Source organism: Macrobrachium rosenbergii, chromosome 49, assembly GCF_040412425.1.
Source record: "Macrobrachium rosenbergii isolate ZJJX-2024 chromosome 49, ASM4041242v1, whole genome shotgun sequence".
NCBI lineage: Eukaryota > Metazoa > Arthropoda > Malacostraca > Decapoda > Palaemonidae > Macrobrachium > Macrobrachium rosenbergii.
The window spans coordinates 7,909,115-7,921,614 of record NC_089789.1 but is presented as its reverse complement, the minus strand read 5'-3'; the positions used below and the strand labels follow the sequence as shown (position 1 = coordinate 7,921,614).

At 36.3% G+C, this 12,500-nt stretch overlaps 2 protein-coding genes across 4 annotated transcripts in view; one reads left to right on the top strand and one right to left on the bottom strand.

Moving 5' to 3' along the window:
* LOC136832054 (spermine oxidase-like) overlaps positions 1–3,889 on the bottom strand; it is a 15,106-nt gene extending 11,217 nt beyond the window's left edge. The window contains exon 1 of one of the 2 annotated variants that reach the window (XM_067092581.1): positions 3,666–3,889. In XM_067092581.1, the coding sequence (XP_066948682.1) occupies positions 3,666–3,726 (61 nt within the window). In that variant the 5' untranslated portion in view covers positions 3,727–3,889. The remainder of the gene's footprint in view (positions 1–3,665) is intronic. The other variant, XM_067092582.1, reaches the window with a different exon arrangement.
* Positions 3,890–8,853: 4,964 nt separating this feature from the next.
* The window catches only part of LOC136832053 (spermine oxidase-like), a 41,983-nt gene continuing 38,336 nt past the window's right edge, over positions 8,854–12,500 (top strand). Inside the window, exons 1-2 of one of the 2 annotated variants that reach the window (XM_067092580.1) lie at positions 8,854–9,190; positions 9,793–9,981. In XM_067092580.1, coding sequence (XP_066948681.1) covers positions 9,942–9,981 — 40 coding nt within the window. In that variant the 5' untranslated portion in view covers positions 8,854–9,190; positions 9,793–9,941. Of the gene's footprint in view, positions 9,191–9,792; positions 9,982–11,370; positions 11,686–12,500 lie in introns of those variants that run through there. The other variant, XM_067092579.1, reaches the window with a different exon arrangement.

The following is a 12,500-nucleotide window of genomic DNA, read 5'->3' as shown; positions in this document are numbered from 1 at the left end:
GTCACTGTAGTCCTGAGTTCTTGTCTTTTGTGGTTCGAGGTCACGAGACGACGAACTTATTATCAACTAAAAAATTCCCCTTCGGGTAATACATATGGAAATATATTATTTTCGAGGTAGAGCGAATTGGATATTAAAAGACCTTTGTAGCTTAATGCTTGTAAATGAATCACGGTGATGTGATAAAAATTTATTCATAATATGGCTGCGTGCAACAAACGCACTACACGGTTAGCATGGCAGAGTTGGGCTGATATCGATTCTAAATACAAATACCTGAGTTCGGTAGGGATTTGTAGGTGGGAGTCGGTATCTACTTATACCTCACTTGTTGGCTGTGTGGTTAAAATCGCATCACTGTAGTCCTGAGTTCTTGTCTTCCGTGGTTCGAGCCCACGAGACGACGAACTTATTATCAACTAAAAAATTCCCCTTCAGGTAACATATATGAAAATATATTATTTCCGAGGTAGAGCGAATTGGATATTATAGGACATTTGTAGCTTAATGCTTGTATATGAATCATGGTGATGTGATAAAAATTCATATGTATATGTATGACACACACACACATACATATATATATATATATATATATATATATATATATATATATATATATATATATATATATATATATACTGTATATATATGTATGTATGTATGTATACATTGTCATGGCTAAGTCAAGTGGAAAGAATGGCTGATAATAAGCAAATTCAGGAGGAGAAGGCCAAGATAGGCTTGACAGATAGAGTGACAAAGGTAATGGACAAGTGGGGCTCAATATCAATAAAAAAAAGCACAAAAGTGCATCCAAGATAGGGGTGACTGATGCAATGTTTGTAGTGGGGTTCGATACACTGCTGATGAACTTTCAGTCTAGGTTAATGAAGTGACTAAGTTCATGGAATTTTATTGCATGGAGGGTTGATCCACTATTCATCAGTTACAGGATGAATAAGGCACTGACTGTTGTCCAGCCCTGCACTACGTTTCACCTGTCTGGGGAAACGGTTTAATGTTGAAAAGTAAGTAATATATATATATATATATATATATATATATATATATATATATATATATATATATATATATATATATATATATATATATATATGACATCAAATAACGCAGCACAATGAAGAGAGTTCGAAACCGGATTTGATGTCTTATTGTCAATGATTTGTGTCTTTCAAACACCGGAAGCATTACAATTGTCATGACAGACAAACGACATTGGACACTGATTCAAACTGCCACTGGGTATCTCGCTAATTGTTACGCTTTCAGGATAGCCTATGCCACCGTGCTAATCACGTAAGTGAGAACACAATTGTGTGCGTGTTCGCCTGTCAGCCTGAATCTATGCGTACAGTATGTGCGTAATAATGTTACGGGCGTTTGTTGTCGAGCTCTTACAGTGTACGCATATTCCTGTGCATGTCTTTGGAAAGCGACCATTTATGGTATAAAGCCGGTTTAATTAATCTAAACCGAACTATCTTTTATGTTACAATATCCTCTTCCCAACTGGATATTTTGGATAAGGATTTGGGATAAGAGTGGTGGGCCCTCATAAATCGCTCTAATGTCCGATCTTTCACCACATTACCCGACAGCTTTTGTCTTTTCATATCACCCATCCAAGTGCTGACCAGAAGACCCAGCAGCGGCTAAAGGTTGGCTAATGTACCGTATAACATCTCCGCGCAAGACTGGCGATGCGTTTTAACGAAATTGCTACTATGACAAAATTAATTCCGGCTCTTCTGTGCAGGAAATGCGCTTCCGCCCACAGGCTCTATTGTGACAGATTTTTTTTTTTTTTTTAACCAAGGAGGACACTTTAGAGACAAATTTGTCAAAATTTATTCCGATGACGTCGGAAGAGAGAGAGAGAAAGAGAGAGATCACGCAAGTTCAAGCACGTAGACACAGTGGATGTATGATGGATGTATGATATTTAGGGCAAAAGCCCAGGCACTGGGGCCAACAAGGCCATTCAGCGCCGTAATGGAAAGAAAATAAATTATGTTAAAGTTATGAATTCATGAAGGAAATGATTAATAAATAAAATGAAGTGATGTGACCAATAAATAAGGGTATGAAGTTTAATGAATGATGTGCTATATACATAAAAAAAAAATTAATGTCATTAAAATTCTACGTGATGTAATAAATTATTAAATAAAATTAAATATCGTTAAAAATTTTAATACACTTTAAAAAAGAGATTATAGCAGAAATATTCAAACACCGCCACTCTGTGGCTGTGCATGACGAGAGGCCACCTCTGAATGACCTCAGCAGAGACAGGGAAGAGGCTCACTAAAACCGTGGCTGTTAGCGGCCTGTGGTCGCTGAAGCAGCGAGAATCACAATGAGGCAGCCTGCGTCTCAATGTTAAGGTGGCTTCTGAAAATGGAGAAGTGGCGCTTCATGGAGAATAATTATCATTGTGTGTGACATTTTTTTATTCTTTCGTTTTTACGGTTCTTGTATTAATCTTCCGTTTTTAGACTGCTCATCCATATACTGGAGTGTAGTTCCACTGTAAAACCAGTATATTGCTGAATAAAACCGTAAGTTATCTGATGAAACAGCTGTCGGCATTAAATATGAATCATCTTTTCCCGCAATGTTATACTCTTGAAGAAAAGAAGAGACAAGCATATTGGCAAAGTGTGGTTTATAAATACTGAATGTCAATAGTAGCACATTTATTTACAACATACACACACACACACACACACACACACACACACATATATATATATATATATATATATATATATATATATATATATATATATATATGTGTGTGTGTGTGTGTGTGTGTGAAAGTGCACGCGCATGCGTTTTCTGTATCTCTAGCGTTTACGTGCAATAAGAGCATAAATCGTACACTCAATGTTACATTTACAGCATATATAACACACACACACATATATATATATATATATATATACATATATATATATATATATATATATATATATATATATATATAAATATATATATATATATATATATGAAAGTGCAGGCATGCGTTTTCTGTATTTTTGCGTTTACTTACAATAGGAGCAAAAGTAGTATACCCCCGACCAAGGTCTACAGAGTACATAGTATTTACTTTCGGAAGAGGACATTTAACTTCGAGTAAGAGCACTTGTACATGTATGAACCTACAGGCATGCATAAGTTCATGTATATATGCGTAATGTGAGACATGTATGTCTTTATGAATATATGTGCGCAAGGCTTGAATACCACAAACAGACAAACCAAAGTATGTGTATGTATATGCGGATAAGGCAACGATTATGAAATCAGTCAGAAGGAAGGCAATGAGAATTGTTCTCTCCTCAATGGCGTAGAAAGATTAGTCAAGGCACTCGTAACTCTCATTATCTTTTCCCACACAGGATTCAAACAGGACTGCCTGCGGCTGTGACTGGACAATAGTTGGTGATTGAAAAGACACCTTTCTCAAAGCTTGCTGATTTGTTTGCGTGTGAGAGAGAGAGAGAGAGAGAGAGAGAGAGAGAGAGAGAGAGAGAGAGAGAGAGAGAGAAATTAATCCCAGCGTAAACGTTGATCAAGCAAATACCAACTGTAAACAGAAGAACATTTGTTAACAAGACTAAGGTCCTTCAGCATACCTGCTATCCTAAACAAGAGGCCAAGAAGAGGAAGCAGCAGCGATGGCCAGCCTAAACCCATCTCGGCGGGCAGCTTCTCTCTCGCTCGCTATCAAAAGACTGACTATTGCTTGGTCGAGCACACAGCCACACACACCAGTTGATGGTCCAGGAACGCCGGTAAACCAGTCATGACCATGGCGCCATGCTCCCGTATATATTCCATACGTCCTCCGTCTTTGAAATCCGCACGAAACCGGATGTGTCTGGGTGAAACTAATGTATTCAACGGCGTGTTAATAAAATGGATGCATTGGATCGGAGAGCGTTATATTGTGAATATTATCTCCACTACTTTAAAAGAGAAAAAATATTACGCCCCTCCGTTTTACCTTTGTTTCATTACTATGGTCTCTCTCTCTCTCTCTCTCTCTCTCTCTCTCTCTCTCTCTCTATATATATCTATATATATATATATATATATATATATATATATATATATATATGCATATATATATGTATGTATGACTGAATATGGAACGTGATGAATATATAAATAAAGATAAAATCCACGAAGGAAAGGGAAACACTGGAGTGCTGCGAGGCCTTTCGACTGTCTGTCGTCCTTTACTTAGGAGACTGAAGAAATATAAAAGTAAGTTTGCAAAGAAAGCTCATATAAATGACAGATGGGGGTACAAAGGAAAAAATATGTACCTGGAATCCAACACAACTGAAGAATTAATAGAACTGCCAAAACAGGGTTAGATATTTAAGAGATTTTACACAGGATAAGGATCAACCGTTCAAAAGCAGGGACAGGACAATTTAAAGATTATACAAGGGGGTGACTGACCACCAAGAAATATTAGTACAACAAAATAATTTTTTTTTTTTTTTAAACAATAACAATTTTTGCAAGATGAACATTTTTAAATTATATTAAACATACGAATACATAGAAAATATATATAAGGTAACTAATTTGTAATTAAGTTAGTGATTTTACCTTTTAGGTCATTCTTGAACATTTTTCTAATACAGGGGTCCACATAATACATGCCAGGGCTAAGGTTAAAATTACAGCTGGAAGTAAGCTGGATAATAGCAGACTCCAAAAGATTTCTTGAAGAGAAACCTTTCGGTCTGGCAATCGCTGAACTTTCAGTCCAATTTATCCTGTGAGAGTTTTCACTTAAATGAATGAATATAGCATTGGATGTTTGTGCAGTTTTGACTGGATACTTATGTTGCTTAATACATACATCTAAATTTTTGCTAGATTGGCCAATATAACAAGAGGGGTAGTCCAAACATGGAATTTTATATATTATGTTGTTTTCTTTAGGGCTATTTTTTATTAACATTCCTTTTAGTGTGTTATTATAGGAAAAAACGAGGTTGACATTAAAAGATTTTAACAATGATTTTATGTGTTCAAACCCACTCAAATAAGCCAAGCTAAGAATGTTCTTAAGGGTTTCTTTCTCTATGTTAGTTTCACTATAAAACTTTTTGTGGGATTTATTATAACAAATATCTAGTATATGTGAAGGATAACATAAATCTGTCCCTATTTTTCTTATGTATTCAATTTCTTGGTCCAAATACTGTGGACTGACAATGCGCAAAGCTCGTAAAAACATAGAAGAAAAAATTGATATCTTGATGTTAAGGTGATGGCCTGAATAAAAATGGACATAAGTTAAGTTGTTGGTTGGTTTCCTGTAAATACTGAATTTGCATTGAAATGGTCCTCTATGCATAGAGACATCTAAGAAGGGGAGGCAGTTGTCTTTCTCTAATTCTAAAGTAAACTTAATGGATGGTAACTCTTTATTCAAATTACAGAGTAAATCATTTACATCAATACCAGCAAGCAAAACAACTAAAATATCGTCAACATATCCATACCACTTTAAAGGAGTATAAATTATATTAGGTAAATATCGTTTTTCAAAGAATTCCGTATACAAGTTTGACAGAAGTGGGGATAAAGGGTTGCCCATTGCCATACCAAGTATTTGTTGGTAAAATTCATCACTGAATATAAACTTACAATCACAAATGCACAATCTAGTGAGTGAAATAATATGAATTACAGGTAGAGGTAATTCATGATGGATTAGTTCATTACTAAGATACTCTAAAATAAAATCTATAGGGACTTTAGTAAAAAGAGAACAATTTAGTAAAAAGAGAACAAACATCAAAACTAAGGAATCTATCAGTGGGGCAAAAAGTTATTTTGTTTAATTTATCATCTAAATCTAGATAATTATATACGTGAGAATCGGAGATAGTTCCAAGTAAGGGGAACAAGAGCGTGGTAATATATTTAGAAAGTTTATATGATAGTGAGCCAACAGTACTGATAATAGGCCGCAGAGGATTATTTTCTTTGTGTGTTTTTACTAATCCGTGAAAGTAAGGCAACGAGGGAAATTTTACTGACAACTGACCTATTAGTTCTCTTTTATTTTTAAGGATTTTTTTCACTGTGCTGTTGAAATTTTTTATGACTTGATCAAGGGGATTTTTTGTTAGTTTCTTGTAAGTCGTACCATCATCCAGTAGGGCTTGCATACGTGATATGTAGTCAGCTTTATCTAAAATTACAATACTGTTCGACTTATCAGCTTTTGTGATGTGGATTGTATTGTCTTTTTTAAGATCGGACAAACTTTTCTTATAGCGAGCAGGGAAATGACTTTCATGCCTAACATTTGTAGCTCCATAAACAATACCTTTAATTATGTCCACATGATTTTGAGGAAGATCACAATATTTTTCAAATATACATAGGGACGACGCAATCGTTAAAGCAGAGGGTCTATTAGATACAAAGGATAAACCACATCCGAGTGCACTCACAACATTTTCACTTATTTGTTTACTTGATAAATTTATAACACAATCACTACGTGCACTATTAGTCCAGTCACTGCTATCAATGACTTTTTTAGTTTTCTGTCGAGTTTCCCTGTTATGGCATCTGTGGTCCTACGAAGTTTTCCATAAATTTCTTGTCGCAGCGAGTCCTTCCAGTTAGCCGAGATAGAATGATTGAATGAAATTCTGGCTTTTTCTAATTCCTGAACTTTTCCTTCTCCTCTCGCTGTGCGGCTGCTATGTGGCGTTTTAACATCATGGCACTAAATTCATTGAATGGGTGATGGTCACATCTTCTTAAACGGCGTGGTGGCAAGGGTTTAGGGAGCACTTGTTCAGACAGGCACTTCTTCAGGAACTTGAGTTGAATTTGGTCGAATGCGCAGCCGAAAGAGACTTGGAAAAGGCAGTGACTACGCAATTCAAAAGAGGAAACAGGATAGCAAAAGAAAACGTGGCCCTCATTATGTATAACTGAATCACGAAACTATGGAACTTTCATAGATGTTTTAATACATAGAGAACCATTTCAATGTAAATTCAGTATTTATAGGAAACCAACCAACAACTTAACTTACGTCCATTTTTATTCAGGCCATCACCTTAACATTAAAATATCAATTTTTTCTTCAATTTTTTGTACAAGCTTTGCGCATTGTCAGTCCACAGTATTTGGATCAAGAAATTGTATACGTAAGAAAAATAGGGACAGACTTATGTTATCCTTCACATATACCAGATATTTGTTATAATAAAACCCATAAAAAGTTTTATAGTGAAAGTAACATGGAGAAAGAAACCCTTAAGAACATTCTTAGCTTGCCTGATTTGAGTGGGTTTGAAAACATAAAATCATTGTTAAAATCTTTTAATGTCAACCTCGTTTTTTCCTATAATAACACACTAAAAGGAATGTTAATAAAAAATAGCCCTAAAGAAAACAACATAATATATAAAATTCCATGTTTGGACTACCCCTCTTGTTATATTGGCCAATCTAGCAAAAATTTAGATGTATGTATTAAGCAACATAAGTATCCAGTCAAAACTGCACAAACATCCAATGCTATATTCATTCATTTAAGTGAAAACTCTCACAGGATAAATTGGACTGAAAGTTCAGCGATTGCCAGACCGAAAGGTTTCTCTTCAAGAAATCTTTTGGAGTCTGCTATTATCCAGCTTACTTCCAGCTGTAATTTTAACCTTAGCCCTGGCATGTATTATGTGGACCCCTGTATTAGAAAAATGTTCAAGAATGACCTAAAAGGTAAAATCACTAACTTAATTACAAATTAGTTACCTTATATATATTTTCTATGTATTCGTATGTTTAATATAATTTAAAAATGTTCATCTTGCAAAAATTGTTATTGTTTTAAAAAAAAAAAGAATTATTTTGTTGTACTAATATTTTTGGTGGTCAGTCACCCCCTTGTATAATCTTTTAATTGTCCTGTCCCTGCTTCTGAACGGTTGATCCTAATCCTTTGTAAAACCTCCTAAATATCTTTGTTTTGGCAGTTCTATTAATTCTTCAATTGTGTTAGATTCCAGGTACATATTTTTCCCTTTGTAATCCCCGTCTGTCATTTATATGAGCTTTCTTTGTAAACTTACTTTTAAATTTCTTCAGTCTGCTAAGTAAAGGACGACAGACAGTCGTAAGGCCTCGCAGCACTCCAGTGTTTCCCTTTCCTTCGTGGATTTTATCTTTATATATATATATATATATATATATATATATACACACACACACATATATATATATATATATATATATATATATATATATATATATATATATATATATATGTGTGTGTGTGTGTGTGTGTGTGTGTATTGGTGCTACTGAAGGAATCTGTTCGCTCTCGGCAGGAAAAGGGGATCAGGGATCAATTGTGAATGTGAAAGATCTCTGCTGAGATGCAACCTATGAAAAAGTGACAAACAAGAGACTATTCGTCGAAGGTCCAAGTCATAACTGCTACTATTAGGAAACAAGAACCTACCACCACGAACCACTCTATCTAAAAGGGATAAATCTCTGGCAGAAGCAGACATCTACGCCGAAGAGCAGTATTCTAGTAATGGAAAGACAAATTTCCTAAAACAGACTGCATTGATTTTATGACTGTTATAAATATATGAGGACCGACATGCAGTAGTCAAAATTTACAATACGCACATTTCAGAGGGACAGTACAGCCGAACATACAGACAGACAGCTAAACTAAATATTCACACGTGTCAGGTGGGCGTGGGCAGAGAGGGGCAACAGCAGAAAAATTCATTAGCGTTTGACGTCAGTACACTATTTACAAATGTGCTTACCTGTGCAGGTGTCCCCACACCTGCCCTTGACCTATTCATATTAATAGTAAACAGCCTCGGTAACTTTTGGATTTCAAAAAACGAATTGGTTTCCACTTCATCAGGGCGTCAAATTAACCACTCGAGGTTGAGAATGTCTATGATTTAGATATCTAGCCCATGGATTTAGTGTTCTTACGTATGTGCGTAGGTGGCAGTAAATGCGTCGATACTTGCAATGTATCACGACGTTCCAACCGCGTTTGTCGACGCGGCAAGGGGAATGGGACTCGGTTCCCCTTGTTTTGCATTTGCATTGCAATAACTCTCCCTCGTGCAAGGTACGCAATTGTCTTACTTGATACTGTCCATGTTGATAAAGAAATACACATTGATACAAGTGTAGATACATATATTTAAAAATATATAAATGCAACGACAGCTTTCGAGAACCTGCTCGATTTTCCTTATCAATCTGACTGATAAGGAGAATTGAGCAAGTTCTCGTTCTGTAATGTATTGTTATATATAGTCAAACTTACTTCAATATGGATTTCTTCACCATTTTAGCGCTTCATATGAATATTGCGTTTATATTATTGTACAGATTGCTATAGCAACTGACAGAAGTTTTTCGTATTATGACAATGAAAAATATGACAATGTTTAGATATGTTGCACCATGTTGTGCATGCATGTGACTGCAATCGTAACTTCATATTATGTAGTATAGGAAAATAAGCAATGTTCTTCCCTAAGTTAATATGACAATGCAATTCTTAATTAAATACACTCATGCAATTAATGTAAAGCCAGGCTAACTTTAGCAGAGCTGTGTGACAGTTAGGTAAAGCAAAAGTTGCCTGCAGTATAGCCTAGGCTACGGCCTACACGATGCTTTTAGGCACAAGAATTCAGTCCTAAACAAACTTTTGTATTACAGGGAACCTGTCATTGAAAGAAACCGGTTTTAGAAGGGAACAGTCATAGCAGGAACCCAAAAAGGAACCCAGTTAAAAAGTTAGACCGTGTGCTAGTGTAAACCCTAAGAAACTAAAGAACTAGTTCCCATTCCTCAACCTTAACCAAAACATGATGAGTCATAAGTCTTCGACCCCAAGTACCAGTTACAGTTAAGTATAAAATACCATCTTGTATTTTGCACTAGCCTATGCCAAGACTAAAACTGATTTGTATAACCATAGCCTACATAGGCCGGGTTCTAACATACAGGCGGACGTAGCTCAAATGTCGTGCTACCAATTGTTGGCCTGTGGATAGCCTAAAAGTGACCAAAAAAAGAACTGATAAATTAAATAAACTGATATTCATATTCTTACAAAAGCTTTCTTTTAAAGAACTGGACTCTTATAATGTTTCCTCCCATTATGCTATTGGAATAAACTATCTTTTTGCCCCTGCCCAACTGATTGTATGATTGTTTTCACTAACATTCTCAAAAATCCCACTGTTCACCTGTGCATCTCATACTTCTTTTTTTTTTTTGCTGTACTCTTCTCCTTTTTAATGACTTCCCAGCTTGAGCAATATAAAAGTTGTCACAGGACTTGCATGGGTTGTGTATATCAAATCCCATGAAGCCCTGTAACAATTGGAAAATCATTGGAAAAGATACTGGAACTGCAGAAGGTATGCACAGGTGAACAATGGAATTTTTGTACACATTAGTGAAAACAATCAATTGGGCAAAGGCACAAAGATAGTTTATTCAAATAATGTACTGGAAAGAAACATTACAAGGGTCCAGTTTTATAAAATGAAGCTTTTGTAAGAATGTAAATATCAGTCAAGGAATGTATGAACTCAATCCATTAATGTCGAATGAAATATGAAACATGTATAGATTTTCAGAAAGTCTTTTAAAGAAATACGTAAAATTTATAGATTTTCAGCATGAATTTTAAAAGAAATATGTAAAATGTACAGATTTTCAGCATGGATTTTAAAATATGCAAAATGTATTGATTTTCAGCATGGACTTTAAAAAGAAATATGTACAATGTACAGATTTTGGTCAAAATAATTGACGTGGGCCCAGGGCAAAAGGCGTGAAGATGGATAGCCACAGTATACAATTTAGGCTGAAGGTCAAGCGCTGGACCTATGAGGTCATTCAGCGCTGAAAGGAAATGAAGGGGACCTCAGACACCTAAGAGTTTACTGTTCCTGCACCCTCTCTTCCCACACCTCAGCCGTGAATATCTGGTTTGGTTTCCAGTGTCTATACTCAGTGCATAATTTTCTCTGTGCATTTGTTAAATATATATATATATATATATATATATATATATATATATATATATATATATATATATATATATATATATATATATAGAGAGAGAGAGAGAGAGAGAGAGAGAGAGAGAGAGAGAGAGAGAGAGAGAGAGAGAGAGAGCACGGAAACAAAACAATGGAAGAACGGAAGGGCATGACATCGTTCCCGAAGAGGTGGAGATAATCCCCTAAATATAACGCTCCCCGGTTCAGCGTATCTGTTATTAGTGTTATGTAAGAAATATGTGTAAATAGGAGCTGCTGTAGCAGCTATATCCAGTTTATCCCGGCTAAATGAAGAATTCAAGGACAGAAGACGCACGGCTTACAGGGTTATAGCTGGCGTACCGATGTTCCTACATCAACTGGCGTTTGCCTGGCCAAGCAAGTAGTATCTTCACCTCAAGGAAAAGGGAGACACCGTCGCTTGGACCACAAGCATATCTCGACCTCGAGAAGATGGGGCTCGGCTGGCCATCACAGCTTCTGCTGCTGCTGCTGCTGCTGCTGCCTCTTCTTGGAATCCTTCTTGGGATCTCAGGTGCGCTGAGCTGGTCTTGTAAACGTTCTCCTTGCGGCTGATATTTGCCTGACCCAAGTTTGCATTCCGGTTAATTCTCTCTCTCTCTCTCTCTCTCTCTCTCAAATATGCTATGAACCTAACTTATCTGAGATGGATGAGGCAACTTTGCAAATTATTATTATTATTATTATTATTATTATTATTATTATTATTATTATTATTATTAGTGAGTGCACATTCCAGCGAATTAGCTGCCTGAAGTCGCCAACCAGCTTTCACGGCAAAACTAAAAATCATGCTTCCATTTCCGCAGATGCTATACGGAGGTTGTGAAGTTGCTTCCGTTGACCTGGTTGTTATTCTGTGGTTGTGGGTCGCCGCTGGGTTCAGAGAGAGAGAGAGAGAGAGAGAGACAGAGAGAGAGTAACATGCTTGCGTTATCAATACTGCGAATCTGTACGTAATCATTTTATGACTGACAAATGAAAAGCCTCGATGTGGTAATCTTCACCACACCCACGGGGGTGAAGTCACTGTATTAGTATTGTCTCTCTCTCTCTCTCTCTCTCTCTCTCTCTCTCTCTCTCTCTCTCTCTCTCTCTCTCTCTCTCACACACACACACACACACATCACACATCACAGCCTCGGGCAGTCTTGTATGTATCCTGTACAGGAGACAGTCAGAATGATACCTATCCCGATAATAAGTATCCCAAGGAACATTGATCTTCCGGCGCCATTAAGGACAGAACGCTTGTCATTCCGTTTGACTGATTTTTTATAAGCGTTGCCTTATCCGCATGTATATATATACCTGAGTGAAGTAATCAAC